Source organism: Haemaphysalis longicornis, unplaced genomic scaffold, assembly GCF_048455015.1.
Source record: "Haemaphysalis longicornis isolate Haplotype H1 unplaced genomic scaffold, Haemaphysalis longicornis Haplotype H1 scaffold_3, whole genome shotgun sequence".
Lineage (NCBI taxonomy): Eukaryota > Metazoa > Arthropoda > Arachnida > Ixodida > Ixodidae > Haemaphysalis > Haemaphysalis longicornis.
The window spans coordinates 72,902,377-72,920,291 of record NW_027526335.1 but is presented as its reverse complement, the minus strand read 5'-3'; the positions used below and the strand labels follow the sequence as shown (position 1 = coordinate 72,920,291).

Genomic DNA, 17,915 nt, shown 5'->3' with positions numbered 1-17,915 from the left:
ACCAGTTTTTCAATTGCTTTTTTACTTGCTTAAGACTGGTTAAATTAAAAAGTTCTACTGGGACCGAGTTAAACATGGAAGGAACATAATATTGTCTATTCCTTTTCCCATAATTCGTAAAAATTCTACGTATGTGAAATCGTTCTGTCTGCCTTAACGTTCTAGCTTTAGCTACAGGCATTTTGAATTCCACGAGATAGTAGCGCGTAATAAAGACGGTATAACGAAACAACTCACCAAGATTTAATATTCCCATTTCATTCATTATATCTGTTGTTTTCTTTTCATGCAGGCTTGTAGCATATACCATGTTCCTGACGATTTGGCGAACAAGCTTATTTATCTTTTCCTGTTTAGTTATTGGGCAGCTTCCGTACAGAGTTATGCCGTAGCTAAGAGTGCTTTCCGCAAGTGACTGGTAAACACGATATCGTGTTTCTATATTAGTGCCGTCTCGCAATTCATACATGTAGGCAGATATTGTCCTCAGTTTTTTACAAACGTGATTTATGTGTTCATCCCAGTTAAAAAACTCGTCTATGCACAAACCTAGATATTTTACACTTGGACTGTACTCTAAAGTCGAGCAAGAACAATCATTACAGTTTTCTAAGTGTAGAAATACCTTTCTGTTCAATTGAATTTGCTTATAGGGGCTTCTAATGCAAAGAAGTTTTGTTTTGGCTTTGTTAACGTGTATGTAGTTCTCAAGCATCCAATGAAGTACTTTGCTTATACAGTCGAACACGGATATATCGAACTCCACGGGGATCGCGAGGTAGTTCGATATATTAAAAATTCGATATAAAAACTATGGGCTCTGAGACCTCACCTATGGGGGACGATCACTTACCGATCGTCGCATTCAAGAATGACAACTAATTCCGCACTCACGACGCAACAGGACGCTTTATTGCCGTGAAAAAAAATCGCTGATCTTGGCCTGCTTCTTCGTCCTGGAAATAAAATTAGAGAAGCTAGTCTCGATCTTCTCGAGGCTGCACACCTAGAAAATTCCAGCAGTACGCTGCGCCTTCGCACACCATGCACATCACGCACGCAAAAGAAGACCAGCGCGCACGTACCACAAGAACTTTGAAGGTAACAATTCCAAGGCTCTCTGAACGGACTCCAACAAAGCGCTCGCGATGGTCATCTCCGAGAGAAACAGTGATCTCCGAAAGGTGCGGGACATCTCGCCAAACAGCAGCAACAACAGCAAAATGCAAAAGAAGGAGGCCGCCAGCGCCTTCGTTCCCTCTTCCCTTTCCCGAGACGACATCGGGGGAAGACAGAGCCAGAGAGAGAGAGAAAAAAACCCTTTTTCGGCAAGCCGGGGAACGTACGTAGCCGCAAAACAACAACAACAAAAAAAGGACGTGCGCAGTCCGGGCATCCCTACCTCGCATTGTCACATTTTCCGAGCGTTCGGGCTCGTGTGCCTAGAGAGATTTAGCAGACCGGGCTCCGTCCGCTAACGCTACGGCGGCCGGTAACAGGGCCCGACTGGGCAAGCACAAATACGTTCTGGTAGGGGGGATTAGTTCCGCGAGCCAGTCTTCGTCATGCCCGCGAATTCCTCCACATTCTCCTCAACCTCAATCGGGGGTGCAACGACCGCCGAAGAGCACCTTCCAGCTCGCGCGGTATTCGATATACGCAATGTCGGGAAAAATACGGTTCGATATAAACGTACGAATTCCTATACTTTTACACGGAATATTCAAGGGGATAATTTGTGAGTTTGATATAGACAATAATTCGATATAGCCGTGTTCGATATATCCGTGTTCGACTGTATCCTTTTGAAGAGCTTCAACGGCATGTTCGTACAACGAATGTTCAAAAACTAATGCTGTATCATCAGCATGCTGATACAGCCTGGACGAAAGAGATAAATTGTTAATGTCGTTCGTATAAATATTAAAAAGTAAAGGGCTAATTGTAGAGCCCTGTGGAACCCCATTTTTAATTAGTAATTTTCCGCTCATGGCATTTCCTATTCGAACAGATTGGTACCTTCCCGTAAAGTAGTTCTTGAATAATTGGCTATATTTTCCTCTGAATCTCATGTGTGCTAATTTCTGTAACAATATGGCTCGGCTGCAGGAACTAAATTTACTGCTGCAGGATCTAAATTTACTGCTGCAGGATGCTGCAGGAACTAAATTTACAACCCCTCCTAGACCGCCGTCGCATAGCCAGACTTAAATTCTTGTTTTTGCTCTCCCAAAATACATTTAACTTTGATGCAGAGCAGTACCTAAGCCTACGAAGTGGCCGCCCCAGAAAATATCTAGTTCCTCAATGTCGTGTGAGCACATACGCATACTCTTTTACCCTAGAACAATAAAAGAGTGGAATGTATTACCGGATGCTATACGTGGTTCTCCAACTGCAGAACATTTTGAAAACAATGTTACAAAATATTTTCTAAGTGAATCTTCGTGAACGGTGATACCTTTTTTTTTGCGTATGTGTGCCTGTGTTCTATTGTAAATTTGAATGTATTTGCTGTAACTTGTCTCATGTACGTTGTAGGATGTAGTATTGTGAAGTGTATTTTGTGATGTATGTGATGTAGCATGAAAGTTGCAGAATGTAGTATAATGATGTATTCTTTTTGTATCGGCTATGCATTTCTTCTTTACGCTTGACATGGCGGTTGTTATGTCAGTTTTTTACCCCACACCTGTAACGGCCCCATATGCCAACAGTACCTGGAAATGAAAATGCATTCTCTCTCTCTCAACACCAAGCAAATAGAAAAAGACTGGTGCTCAATATCCAAGCTTACTTTTGTCATTGATTAGTAGGGCAGCGGAGCAAAAACAACATCAAAGCATAAATTTTTAACACCAACCGGTGCTACACTATTTTATGAGACAGATCGTATGCGAACTTGAGTACTTGAGCTTTAAGCTGGTAAAGGTGAAAAATCTATGGCGCACCTACGCTTTCTTTCATGTGCGAGAATTTCTTAGCATACCATCTTGCTGAGTTGCATGTCCATGAGTTTATTCTCACTGAGTTTTGTTGCTGAGTTCAGTGTTACTTAATGTACGATGTCGTAAAAGGAAGCAAGAAGAAGGTTTTTTTATGAGTGCTCTAAGCTGTGACTAGCAGTGTGGAAAAGTCAGCTTTGCAGAGATGAACTTTCACCCGAGGTTGTCCCTGTACGGTCAACTTCAGTACTTCGCCCAAATGCGTTCCTGGGAAACAATTTTTCAGAGGCAGTATAAGCATCCTTATATTTAGATATGAAAACCCTATGAACGTTTATTCGCAGACAGTTTTGCCAGTGCCGGTCGGTTACCGAAGTTCGCTGACGGAAATCTCGGGACGCTCCGTTTTTCGCCAACTGAACAGAGTAATGCACAAATGATACTCACATATTAGGAGGTCAGAGAAAACTACGCCGGCGTGTGTAGTGTAGTGTACGGCGAACTCAACGTGCCTTCTGGCAGCGTGCTCACAACCGCACTTGCTTCTGCAAATGAATCATGACCAGCAGCTGCTTTGGGCATTCGTGATAATCAGAAAACACAAAGGTGCCTTTTATAATTGCTCTTACAGTCAGTCGGGGCGATGCCAAGGTGTTAAAACTCTCCAGATAACTTTTATTTGACCCGTACGTGCTGCAGTTTCTCTTCGGGTTAGCGTAAAATGCTGGCGTTGCAATTACGTTTTACAAGGCTAGAACTTTTCTTCTTCTACACCTCTTCTTTCCTCGAAATCATAGAATAACATGGCCTAGGCTTGCACTTGAATACATAAATACACAACGAGTAATTAGGTCTAATAACGAAGAACTGGTGCTACAACGATATCCCCTTAAAAATAAAGCCTGCCGGCAGCAGTGCCTGGATGAGCTCGTTCAGAGCAGCCGAACCGATAACGATCTTTGTTGGATTGTCAACCAAGATCGCTAACGACAAGACAGGTGCGAATCCGTTCCGCAGGTAGGGCGCCAATGCCTCGCCGAGTCCGCGCATTCGTTCCGGTCAAGGGCGACCTCCTCGCCATCACCGCGCGCGCATGCGCAGTCGGGTCCCGGTAACCCGCCACCGTAGCGGGAGCGTACGCTAGTCGCTATCCGTTTCATTCGCAAGTGTCATATTTCTTTCGATGAGTTGATGCAAACTGCGTCGTAACTTAAGTGAAGCGCTGCCTTTATCGTCTGCGCATTCAGAATAATGGCCGCACTGCAGTGCGCGCTGTACCGATAAGAACGCTGCGAACATGTCCACCACGGCGCGTGCGATAAACTGAGGCCGGCGTGTTTGTGTATGTGTGTATGTGTGCAGGCCGCAGCACGTGAAGGTCTACTACTCGACCAGCGGCGCCTTGCAACAACAGACATGGGGCGAAGTCACCGCGATGATCCAGGCAATGATTGTGCGATACCCTCTGCCTAACCTGACGCGCTACCCCAAATTTTACGCCACCAACAGCCCGCTATGGCACAACGTCACCCTTTGGCGCCTCAACTATTTGCCCGCACGTGTTGGAGACCTAGGCCTGAAACTGATTGGCCAAAAGCCAAGGTTTGTAACTGCAACCTCCAGTACGGCAAGCCTTGCAGCAACGGGATATGGTGTCAGTATATAGTCTGCGAGTCCTTCAGTCAGTGGAAGACCGGGCTCTGGAATTAGATGGGTGATAGAGGTTGTTCGGCCTGTGATCGCTTCAATAGAAACTGTTGGTTCAATGAGATAATAGGGCACTCAAGCCTTTTAACCCTAGTTGCGTTGAAGAATTAACCCAGGAGAGAATCTGTAGTTTACACTGCGGTCTCCTGTTAAGCAAGGCTTTCCTCGCCAACATGCCGGCACAGCAAATCTCCGGTAGCTCATTCTTAATGAGTTTAGCTTATATTTATACTAAGGTGTTAGACTTCCCAGTAAGTCGGTAGTTCGGTGCCCTTGTCGTCGTAACTTAGAGATGGCAGATACAACGGCCGACGACGCAAGGAAGAGATAAAAAACTCTGTAACTAGCGCGAGATTTGTAATGAAGCTCCTAAAAACAATGTGAAGTAATTCGGTTTAAATTTGAGTATAGATGAGAATCAGACCCATGGAACTCTTGTGCCCGTCGCTCTGCTAATTTGCTAACGTCAGCAGTGACGGCACGCTTCAAGCCCAAAAGATCAAAGGTATTCTAAATCCGTGTAAACGGTGCGGTAACAAATGTGACGTTGTCATGTGACATCATTGTGCTAGATCACGAAGTGCTACAAACAGTTGCAGGGTGTTTGTTTTCCCTCTTCTTCCGCGCTTCACAACAAGTGAATTACGGCGATATATTTCGCTAAAACAACAAATGGGAGATTGTAGAAGATAAGAACGAGGGGGACGCTCATGCGGTCCTGCCATCATTCCCCTTTTAACAGCAGAGCTGTTTAAGATTGAGGGGGGCCTGCGGCGTTCACAAAAAAAAATACCAAGAAAAAAAAGCTACAGCACGTGAGCGTGCTCCTCGTGACAAGCGCCTGGCGTCGTTCAGGCGAGCGCGTGGGCTCGCGCCACGCGAGGAGCTCCCAAAAATACCCCCAAAAATGGCCCAGCCTGCACTAAAGGTGCAAGGCTGAGGAAACAGCAGTGCTGGCGTCCCCTCTCCCTTCGTAGGAGACCCGGCTGTTGCACCTCACACGAATTTCCCAACCTGCTGCTGAAAGTTCTCCACGACTGGCAGGCCCGGATCGTTTTGTCCGCAGGCTTTCACGTCTCTCCCAAAGTGGACCGCGTTAGAACCGCCGGCAACCGGCTTCGCGAGCTCGACGTCTGTACAGAAAACTCTGCGTCTGTGCTCCCCACTTCAGGTGCAACCGTACGTAAACTGGTGAGGAGAACAGCACGCAAGAAATCACGCCATGGACGTTTGGTGAGGTGTTCTCGAAGGTCGAGCTGGCCGACACCGGGCTCTCCTCACGAGGCGCACGCTCATGTACACTCGGTATTTTTTTTTTTCTGGTAACGTTGCACGGCGGAACTGAAAGCTTGAAAAGCTCTGCTGTTAAAAAAATTCCCCCGCATTTCCCCGAGGGGGAGAATGTGAAAGTGCGAATGCACGGTTGTCGGCCCGCTTGCGGCGCTTGCGCTCGGCCCCCGCAGCCCACCGCCTCGCCGCCTTCTCTTCTATCTCTTCCATCGGGTTTGTAGTATCACGTGTACACCACGCAGTTATCAAGCCGCTATAACGCCGCTGAGTCGCCAACGCACGCCGCTGACGACGTAGTTTGAATGCGTTAAAGATATAAGGCGCGTTACTCACACTGATATCAGCGTGGCGTCCGTGGCTTAGTCGGTAGCGCGTCGCGCTGCGGCCGCAAAGTCCTCGGATCGAAACCTGGCGCCGGATGCTGTTTCTTTTTTAAATATAGAGGAGCACTGCGGACGCCGACGCCGCCGCCGCCGCCGGCGGTGGATGGTTTGGGGTCGCTTATAAAGTGCATAATAACGAGCGCAGGTGAGCGTCCGTATCGCGAGGAGCGCCCGGCGTCATTCAGCTCGACCTTCTAGAACACCCTGGCCATCGTTAGTGGCGTGATCTCTCGCGTGCTTTTCTGCTCGCCAATTCATGTGTGTTCGCGCCTGAAGTGGGAAGCACAGAACAGCTAGCGCTACAGACGCCGAGTTCGCGAAGCCGGTCGCCACCAGTTCTAGTGCGTGCTAGCGCGGCACACTTTGGGAGAGATGTGAAAGCCTGCGGACAAAACGATCCCGACCTGCCAGTCAGGGGGAACTCTCAGCGGCAGGTTCGGAAATTCATGTGAGGTGCAGAAGACGGGTCTTTAACCAAAAAAAGGGGGCCGACTGCTGTGGTGATTTTCCAACGCCTTGCACCAGTAGTGCAAGCTGGGCCATTTTTTTTGTATCGTGTATGTTCGTGCTGTATTAAATAACTCTACGCCACAAATAGGTCCGTTTCGTTTCGACTACACAACGAAGCATCAAATACAAGTTCGGCCAATTCACTTAAACGCCCCTTCATTCTCATGCACCAAACAAACGGGTCAGTTTTCGTAAATGCTGGCGCCTCACAGGTTCGTGCCACTCTACCGTAAAGTCCGCAAGACCATGGATGTCGCCGAGTTTTTCACCACTCGAAGCTGGCTATTCCCATCGAACAACCTGGTGGCACTTGTAGATCACCTCTCTCCAGCAGACAAGAAGGTATACTTCCGGCAATTTTATGCACGAACAAGCATTTATTTTTCAGATAGCGTCTTCCTGTATGCTTCCCTGCCTAGCTTCTCCGCGGTGCCGTGGTGCATGTATCCCTTGACTTCCATCACCGTCTCGTGCATCAAGCGATTAAATATCTCTCTCGAATGCACGAGCACTCTGCACGCGTTGTTCTTTATGCAACTGTTCACAAAGCAAAGACGTCAAATTTAAAGAGATAGTCTTTCTTGGGCTTCTTAAACGCAAAAATGGTGGTATGTCTTTTATTCTATTGATTCAGCCACCCTGCCAAAATATAAAAAAAATCCTCAAAGAGAAGTTTATATAGGCAAAGCTTATCCAACCCACCAAATTTTGAAATACACTTCAAATTTGTCAATATTGTTGAGCAAACAAGAAAACATTAGGCATGTTTGCGGCAAAACAATAATACATAGAGGTATTTGCAGTGTTTTTTTATTAAAAATACGCGGCCGATTGATTTTTGCGAAACCAAATTAAAAAGTACGCGTTGAAAACAAAATTTTGGCCCGAAAACAGAAAGATAGCATGCGATGAGTCTAGACCTCGTGACGGCGTTCCAAGTTCTACTAGTAGCTGAAGGTTCTATTAAATGGCGTACATGCCGTGGAACGAGAGCAAATTGAATCGACTTTCACGAACCTCATTCATGCTCATCGTGGGAAGAGCGTGAGGGGGAATGGAAGATCGTAAGAGGTGCGCGTGGGACAGAATAAAATCATTTATGTGGCAGAGGCGGGGAGAAGACCATCCTTGTTCGACGGAATTTGCAGCGAAGTGAACACGGACGCGGCCACTTTTAACAGCAGAACTGTTTAAGCTTGAGCTTTGTCCGTTGGCGTTCGCAAAAAAAAAAATACCAAGAAAAAACCGGCTCGAGGCGCCCGGGCGCGTTAGGCGTTTCGTAGTCAGCACAGCCAAGTGGTGCATAGCCCCATCTAGGGGCATGTTTGAAGCTATACCTCCGTGCTATACTCGGTTACAAGTTAATACCGGCAACTGATGATGATGATGGTTGCTATTGGTTTCCCCTTTGAAGCGGGGTGATGACATGTCATCTTACCAAAAAAAACTAATATTATCATGCTTTACACTTTTGGTTTAATACTAGCACTGCTTAGGGCAGGCACTAAAGCTTATTAGGCCCGAAATACTTTCTTTTCCCTGTTACAGGTGGTAACTGTCCTAGGCAATATTCCCCTCTCTGCTTTTCGTCCACCAGCATTCTAATCTTCTTTTCGTCCCCTCGACAGCCTTGAAGTTAACTTCCTCTCTGATACCCTTAAATCCTAGGGCTTGCGGAAGCCCAATGTTCCCTTCATGTAGATTTGGATGGATACCCTCACATTCTAACACTATGTGCCGCATAGTTTCTGTTTCTTTTCCGCAGACCACACATACCCCATCATTTTGTGAATACTTCCCCACAAAACTCTTAGTCCGCAGGCAACCTGCTCTAGCCTCAAAAAGCAAAGCACTGCCGTGGGAATTATCGTAGAAATTTTCCTTTCTGATGTTCATTTTCTCAGCCCTGTACATCTCTAACGACGTTTTAGCTTCCATTTTTTCCCTCCATTTATTCGTTTCAATCTGCCTTGCCTCTTTTTTGATTACCTTGGCTGTTTTGGATTCTCCACTGTTCTTTCCGTATTTCATCGTTAGCCTTCTGGTCTTTCTTAACCACTGCGTGTCCACGCTTTTCAAGTATAGGTACCTAAATACCTTAGCTGCCCACCTTCGTTGATCCATTGCCCTCAACCTCATCTCAAAGCATATTTTACGATGTGCTTCTCTAACTTCAAACGACGCCCAGCCCATATCTCCCTGAACTGCTTCGTTAGTTGTTTTTCCATGCGCGCCTAAGGCCAAACATCCTACCGTTCTCTTGTTTACTTCCAGGCCTGATGGAACGTCTGATTTTAAGCAGGGTACAGCATTCGCAAACGTGAGACCCGGATTCGCAAACGTGAGACCCGGCAACTGAAGTTGCTGCTGTGCCTCACCACCACAGCCGGATGTTACTCCGCGCGGCGCAAGTAGTGCGTTACTTGGAATATTTTGAACATGGCACGAACCGTTTCCTTGATTTTGTGGACTTAATATGCTTGCAAACGACGGCAGCGACGACAAAGAAACTGCATGAGAAAAGGCAGACGATATCACGCATTCGGAGCAATCTCCTTTCAAAATACGTGCGCCCGTTGACATCCGGGTCCGTCGCTTAGGCGGAGCAATACCGTACATGAGCTATTGCCGTCCTTAACTTGCTCCCGAGTATAGTGGCACTCGATTTCATTTTTCAGAAATATTTGTTCTCGTAGTGTAGTGGTTCCGCTCCTGCATAGCGACCATCCCAACCCGAGTTTGAATCCCGTTAGCGCAGTATTTTTTTTTTCGTTTTTGATGGTTTGTCATAATGACAGATTAATATTTTATCACGCATATAATATATTTATGACACATTTATGTATTTAAATGGTATTTTGGGTAGGTTCACTACCTATTGGTCTGTTTCTGATACTGCTTTATGTACGCTTTTGTGGCTCTGCCTGTTTTATCTCGGTTTCGGCTATTTTTGTTGAATATTTTTAAACACCGTGGTTGTTTCCCTCTTGGGCGAGTTTTATATCACATCTATTCCTTCAATTTGGGTCACTGTGTCTGCTTTACTGAGGTTAGTTTCGGTTCTCCATATAGGTCAGCAAAGGGCTAGCGAGCTAGCTGCGGTAACCATTTACGTACGTTGTTTTTTCAGAGCTGCGTTGCTTCATCCATTTTAGATCCATTTTGGCTGCTATTTATTTCAGTTCGCGTGGTTTTTGTGTTTAGGTAGGTTTCTGCTGGGATATAGGGAGTGGACCGAAACAACCCATTCCCGTGTAAACCCATCCCGTTTGTACCCATTCCCGAAACGACCTTCCCGTTTAACCCGTCCCGTTTTCGCCCGTTTCCGAAACGACCTTACCGTTTGAGTGCATCCTGTTTCAACCCGTTCACGAAAGGCCCTTCCCGTCTCAAACCACTCCAAAAAGCGCGCTACCCGTTTCAGCCTGTACCGGTTCAACCCGTTCCAATCCCCGAAAATATGCATAAACTTTTTTGAACATGTTCCCCAAAATATGCATCAACAGAACGGGCCTTACGCTAGTGTAAACTCTTGACTTCTAGCGAATTGAGCATACTGTACATATTGCATCAGATATATGTTTGCGAATGTCTGACGCTGATGTCGCGCTCTTGATACAGAATTGTCAGCTCCGGAAGCGTAGTGCCGAGATACCTGATACCTGAAAGACACCTAAGAATCTTCGTTTTTTCTGCAGTTGGTGTACGTTTGCATGGGTGAAACGAACAGCTTCTCCAGCGTTCATTGTTTAGAGATAAAGCGAAATGGCTCGGCTAACCTCGCTTTTACCATTAAATGTATTCTTTCTCTTTCTCTCTCTCTTCTTTATGTTTCTAGGGGCATTTCGAAAAAAAATGTGTAGAAGTTCCGATAATTGTTTTCACTTTGATTTTCATAGCGAGATTTGGCTATCAGTAGCCAAGTACGTTGGGTTATTTTCTTGTTTTATACCATGCCGTTGTTTCTTTACATCAAGGGCGTACGTTTGCGCTATTATAAAGATTAAATGGGTCCGCCATTTACGTATTATTGTGCAAATGCGCAGCGTTACACATTCGGTCTGTTTTCAAATTTTTTTTATTCGTACTTGCGTCATCCTCTTCTCGGCTTTTCCTTTTTTTCTCTTTTTCGGGGGTGAAGTATAAGATGCATATTTTCTATTTTGTTAGTTTACTATTATAATGTTTCTCATTTTTAAATTTATTGGTACTTCGAAGTTATATTGAACCAACGATCTCCATTTACGCAATTATAACGAATACATGGGTTAACTCCGCTAATTTGGCACTACCGTGCAAACGAAGGGCGTTACAAGATTGGGGCTGTGCGGGTACTCGGAAAAGTATGTTACCGATTAAGAACAAAAAGGTGCTTCTCTGAAATAGGCAGACTAACGAAAACACCCTGTAAGAGGGGAAGCGGTAAGTAATTGATTTATTGTAGGGTTTAACGCGCCGACGCAACGCAGGCGATGAGGCGCGCAGTAGTGGAGGGCTCCGGATCGATTTTGACCACCTGGGAATCCTTATCGTTCGCCGAAATCTCAAACACACGGGCGTTTTTGCTTTTCGCCTCCATCAGAAAAACGGCCGCCGCGGCCGGGAATCGAACCCGCGTCCTCATGCTCAGCTGCACAACGCCTTAGCCACTGAGCCACCGCGGCGGGTGAAGCGGTCAATAGGCCCGACTGCAGTGAATAAGGTGAAAACGTTGGCAGGCTGTGCTCTTAAATATTTCCAAGCATTGGTGCTTGATCCTGTGTTTCATTATGAGCACAACAATCTCCCCATGAAGAAAACGAGCATTCATTCCGCCTTAAGTGCCCCATGCTCAAATCCCTCAATCAGGGTCAAGAGCATCCGCCGGCCGAAAGCGAGAGCCCCTCGGGTGCAATTTCCTACCAAGGTCAAGAAAAGCCCCGAAACGCTCGCCCTTTATTTCCATGCTGACCATTTCCTGAGAACGTCGGCTTGCCTGAAGTGAAGGCATCTCGGGGGTGGCTTTGTTTCCGCTGATGCAATTGAAGCTTTTTTTAAGAGGAAATGTTTCCGCATTTCCGTTCGTAAAACTTCTCTACGAAATCAATGAACTTTGTTCGTGCATTCATGGCTCTCGGCAGAAACAAAACAATCGCACTGAAACAAAAGTATGCTCTGGAAAGTCCTAAGCAAACAATTTTTAAGCGTCATAAACGGTATAAATAAAAAAGCAAGAAACTAATGAGCAATGAAACAACGTGGCTCAAAACCACCCACGAAGCCGTTTTATATCTTTTTAGACTTGGCTAGAGGAAAATTTTATTGCGTAGCATTAGTAGCCGAGTACCCCTCCCTCCCCCCTCCACCCCCCCGCCCCCTAGCCTCAACCTTGCAGCACCGTGCATTTGCTCAAACATGCATTTAGCTGGCAGAGTCCACACACTTAACAGTTATATGTGGGTAAAATGGCATTACTGGTCGAACGGAACTTAAAAAAAAAAACGGAAAACAACGAGCACCAAGAATACAACAATATAAAGATGAGCAGACGAAATCAAAAATGACTATAGTGTACACCGCTCCTGCAAAACGAAGGCAAAAATAAAAACATCCCGCGAAGAAACGACGCAACTCCGGATAAAATTTGTCAATATGCCTATACCCCGCACTATATACGCCTTGCAACTGCACAAGAACACAAATTTGGCTAAGTTATGGCACTTAACCGCCATAATCGTGCAAGTCTATTTCTTTAGCGAAATGAATAAAAGGAAAACTTTGAAAGAATTATATAACGCAACGTAATCGGCTGCTCATAGCCAAATCTAGCTTTAAGAATGACAATGAAGACAGGTGGTGTGAGGAAGCTGACGCATTAATGAAAAATTCTCTGCATTTCTGCAATTTATTGTGCGTGAGATGTGGGTAAGGTTGGACTGATCTGTAAGAGAACGGTCAGCAAGGCAAGTTGGTACGGTGGTATCACAGTGACAGCGCTGCCAAAGGAAAAAGACAATGATCTGCTTCCTCGAGCTTGAACCCACGTAAGCTGAAGGTATTTCTTAGTCTCATGGAGTCTGAGAAAGTTAACTCAAGCCCCTCGTTAAGAGTCGCTCGAGCCAAACTGGAGACGTGTACCAGGGAAAGGGCTAAGCGAGAAAAAGCGAAACAGGAAAGTGGTTTTGTATCGGGTCTGGACGGGAGGGACCCACCGAGAAGGTTGAACTGGGAATAGGCGAAACGGGAAGGTCGGGAATAGGCGAAACGGGAAGATGATTTGCCCTACGCGGCTGTGCCGTCGGGCGACGACGGCGAAGGGGATGACGGCGATTGCTGCTGACTAAACACTGTACGGGGAGAACGAGGGAGGGATGCCTCGAATGATGAAGAGGAGTCCGCCTGGCAGCGAGCTCGGTTTGCTACCCAACGTGAGCGTGAGAGGTGCGAAGATGAGCGAACGAAGCGAAGACACAAAATCTCATACAAACACTAACAAATTCAAATAAGCACACAGAAACTGACAGACGCAAGAACACGCCCAGAGCGCACGCACAGTGGTAAAGTTAAGGCAGACGTTCACACGGTTTCGTCCAGGCCGGAGTCCCGCAGAAATGACACCAAGGCCCTTGTATTCCGTGTTGCCGTGGCAGTTGACTGCCATGGATTGATGATGTTGCAAATTTTCAGTGCTGCATCACCACGCAGTCCCAAAGTTCTCTTTAGGGTAGCCGGGGGGTGTCATAACGGGGACATACACGCAGTACCTGTTCATTGTCCTCACGAACACTGCAAGCGTTGCAGTGCTTGTGCAAGTAGTGGCTGGTAAAAGCGACGTTGAGGCGAATGCGGTGAACAACTGCTTCATCGCGCTTTCCCATGCCACACGCCACTCGGAAAGTGCAGGAGGGATCAATTCTGTGCAATGCCTGATGATTTTGGTCCGTCGTGCCGCGCCACAGAGTAAGCAAGCGTCGCGGCTTCACGTCGAGAGAAAGGAATCGAGATGATGACACTGATTGGTTGTGGGCCGCGCAAGCTGTTTCGTGGGCTATCACATTTACATTCCCCGACAATGTCCAGGTAGCCACTGCAACACTACCTCGTGAAGCAAGCTGGCAGCCTGTGTATGCAATGTGTGTATTTTGTGTGCCAGTTGTTCCCTCTGAAATGGTGCTGGTTGTCAAAGCGCCGCCCGCGAAGCTGTGAAAATCACACATACAGAAGCTTCTTGCAAAAGAATGTACTGCAAAGCAGAGGGAAAGGGAGCAAGTTCTGAGGTCCTCGACGTTGTTTTGGGGCTTAACCTGGCCGCAATTGTGGTCCGCGCCGATGGAATCCACATTCCAATCGCAGATGATGTGGCCGTCACCGATTCACCGGTGTAAATATGCTTATGGTTAGAGTAGCAATTCCGCACGTGCTCTAGAGTGAAGTACTTCAGGGCTGGAATCTGAAAACTTGATTTACTGCTGATGCCCGGTATCGTGGTGACAATCCATCAGGGCGAGTACATCTAGGGGGGAGATGAAGCGGCGCAGGGTACGTCTGACACAAGGGAGGCATAGTGTCTTGTACATCTAAGGCATAGCTAGAATTCAACGGGTGTCCAGGTGCCCTGGTCGCCAGCCGCAAATGCGTGCGAAGCTGCTCCTCTTTGACCAGTGCAATGAGTAACAAGCGCCTAGACTCTCGTATGGTACCCAGTGTAGAAGTTGTCTTCGGCAGGCCAAGACAAAACCGCACATCATCGGGTTGGTCTTGGAAAGGGGGCCTACTAAATACGGTGCAAACTAACACTGTACAGTCGGCAAAATGTGTGCGAGCAGCGACTTTTCATGTGTCAGCGCCGTATGACGGGAGCCAAGTTGCAAAGAGGTCTAGATTAAATCAGTGCTCAAATACCGCGTGCAGCTGCAGTGCCCGTCGTCTGCTTTGCTCTTCCTTCTTAAGATCGTCATGAGACAGAAAAATCCCATCTCGAGCACCCTAGATAAAGATTTCGCCGACTGTACATACTTCAGTGGTTTATGTTTTACATTGCCATACAAACCAGTTTTGCACTGCTGTTTTCCGGCCGATACCTTTCTTTTGGGATCCGCTGTCAGCGTGCGGAGAAGCTACGCAACACCCTATCTACCCATAACTCTGCTGCTTCTGGGGCCTTGCACGACTAGTACAATCTGCGCAAATCCTTTTTACTCCGTGTTTAGTTTCTAGTTGCCTACATACGTGGGAAATTGTATCATTATATAAGATTCTTCGCTCAAAACCTGCGTTTCCCGACACGCATTTTAAACCACGACAACATGCTTTATTTGGCACCAACTCTTTTTATTACAGCTGCTCGACATCGACATCCGGAAGATGCCTTGGTGCACCTACTGGGACCAATACATGCTGGGAGTTCACAAATACCTCTTTAACGCAGATGTGTCAAAGCTTCCAGAGACGCGAAAGCGCATGAAATGGTAAGCACATGAGTGGGTAGAACTAGACAACTCGCGCCTCCAGGTACATGGCCTTCCAAGTTAATCAAAAAGTAGTTCAGACTATCAGTAAATAAGTGTCCAACAGTACACAAACGCAAGCTCCGAAAGGCCAATGTGTCTTCTGTTTTGATATCGTGGCAGAAATGTTTTGAGTGGTTCGCTTGTTCAAAAATAAACACCTCCCTACGATGCACTTTTTGCTCCACATGAGCCAGGTTTATAAGCTCGGCTGCATTGCTACCCGCCAGGTCAAATTTGGCAGAAGTGCGCATCAGCATAGCCGCGGCCCACCCACAAGGTAAAGCTGTGCAATCGAAAAGTCGGCCGATAAAAACATATCGAGTGAGTTTTACAGTGAAACTGGATATGTTTAAGGTACCGTGACATTTTCTTGTCCGTGGGCAAAAACACCTAGCGCAGTACTTATGAAAGCCGGCCAGTGTTCTTTTAACTGCGTATCATCCACCACCAGGTTTTCACAGCTGTCACAATTCCGCGCTAGAAGGGATGGTAGGCGGGCGTCATAATGTCCAGGTTCTGCATGTTGCCGTGTAAAGAGCGATACCTGTGTTGTATTTCAAAAACGTGGCCATATTCGCTGTTTCAACTCACTGTTTTCTACGAAATCTCGTGTGGAAAGTCCATGCACTCATGAGTGGTTGGCGCCGCGGTGTACGTAAAACACAGAACGTGGGCGCGTCGGTATGTCCCGGTCTTGCAAGAGTACAAGACGTAAACTGCTGAGATTTGTACAGCGTGCAAACCAATGATGGAATCGTCATATCAACGATCTACACTTCTTTATGGATGTAAATGCAGATGAGAGGACCATGACTGCCCGATCTGCGTGGGTCACTCGCGAGAATATCTCCTTTTTTTTTGTTTTTCGGAGAACCAAATATGGATATTTAGTGACCACAGAGAGAACGGTTCATGTTGTTCATGCTGGAGGAGTTTGGTTTCCAGAGTTTTTTATAGATTTAGATACTTATTTCTCTCTTTAAAGTACAAAATACAATACGAGAGTAGACGGAAGGAAAAAGCTGTTTTATGTAGTTTGAGTACCCCTTAGCCCTACGTATGATAACAGCATCGATTTAGCATACATATACGGAACCACTAGGTTAATTCAGCATTCTTACACAATAGTAACGGCAATATAAACGCTGAATATTTGTATGAAAAGAGAAGCAGCTATAGAAAAAGAAAACTTTTATACAGCAAAAACTGGTAAAGTGAAGAACTGGTACTTGAAAAAAAAAACTGATTACAACAAAGGTTCAAAAATATACATCAGCTCCGTTAACGTTTTCTTTGATATTCTCATTACTGAAACATTATAATGTACAAGTGCGTTTAGAAGTCTCCGTAAGGTGAACAAAACCAGATTGGTAACAATGATGTCACACAGATTCGAACACTAACAACGCAGCGCTGGTCGAGCATATAACTGACATGCTCAAAAATGGCAGCATCTCCACTCCGTGGATGATGGCGAGGGTGCGGAGTACGCGGACTCGAAATGACATCGAAGTTGCGCCCTGAGTGATATCCGATTTGAGCCCCGACCGTCATTCGATTCGAGCCGTAAGTTGCACCTTGATTATTCCGTAAATGAAACTGCAACTCACAGCTCAAATCAAATTTCGCTTGATTTCCGCTTGATGGTGGTGTGCGCACGGATGGACGCTGACGGACATTGGGAGGTCCTAAGGTACTCCGCACCATTATAGGCGAGGGAGTTTGACTCTCGGGTACTAACTCACGGTCGTAGCCCAATGGGTAAGACGACTGACACTAACTCTGTCTCGTCTACCAGACACAGGCGCGCATCCTGCCAGTGCCTGTGTGATTTTTTGAAAGGGTAAATGCTATGCGCATGAACGCGGACGGACATCGTGCGCTCCTAAAATACTCCGCACCTTAAATGGGCAACTGATTGTGAGTGAGCAACTCAGCCTCCTTAGTTTAGTGCGCAATGCCACTTTCGTAGGGAAGAATTGCAGTGTATTTTTAGAATTGGGAAAGTTTCGAAATAACCTGGTTTAATACGAACGATGTGTCTATCACAAATTAACAGACAAAAGCTAAGTAGCAGGCACATGGTCAACCAACCATTTCTGTAAAGATGGTAGCTTGCAGAGCCCGTATTTACCGCAATAAAAAGTTCTACAATTTCTCAACATTTCCCCTTGCGTATTTGTACACTTCGTGCTGGTTTGCCCCACCAAAGGCAAACGTGACTAACCCAAGGTTGCCCTCTTTTATCCCAGGCTTTACACCAAGCACCGGTTCCTCAACCTGATCCCGGTAACGTTTGTGTGGAGACTGCTGAAGAGGCGGTCACAGACGGCGCAGAAGCTCTGATAATCAATATTGATTTATTCCCTGAAGCTTACCAGACCACTTCCCGCCGCATTAAAAAAACTGCTGCATAAAGAAAATCCGGACGGGCAGACGCTAGTGCCTGTGCGTCCGGATTTTTTATGCAGCGGTTTTTTCTCCTCTTTTTTGAACTTGTCTTCTCGTTCTCATCTTCTATTCTTTTTTGAGCTCGTAAATATTCATAAATTACCCCAGTGCCTACTTGAGAAAATTTCCGCTCTAATAAA

The 17,915-nt window shown here is 46.3% G+C and overlaps 1 protein-coding gene across 1 annotated transcript; it reads left to right on the top strand.

The window, feature by feature from the left end:
- Positions 1–14,338: 14,338 nt before the first annotated feature.
- On the top strand, positions 14,339–17,758 carry LOC144175267 (fatty acyl-CoA reductase 2-like). Its single transcript, XM_077704361.1, has 3 exons — positions 14,339–14,353; positions 15,155–15,282; positions 17,577–17,758. Exons 1-3 carry the CDS (start codon positions 14,339–14,341, stop codon positions 17,668–17,670), a joined length of 237 nt encoding a protein of 78 aa, XP_077560487.1. The 3' UTR covers positions 17,671–17,758.
- Positions 17,759–17,915: the final 157 nt, after the last annotated feature.

Coding starts and splice junctions, on each gene's coding strand:
- LOC144175267 (XM_077704361.1), top strand. Junction 15,283..17,576: donor ACGCGAAAGCGCATGAAATG/GTAAGCACATGA, acceptor CTTTTATCCCAG/GCTTTACACCAAGCACCGGT.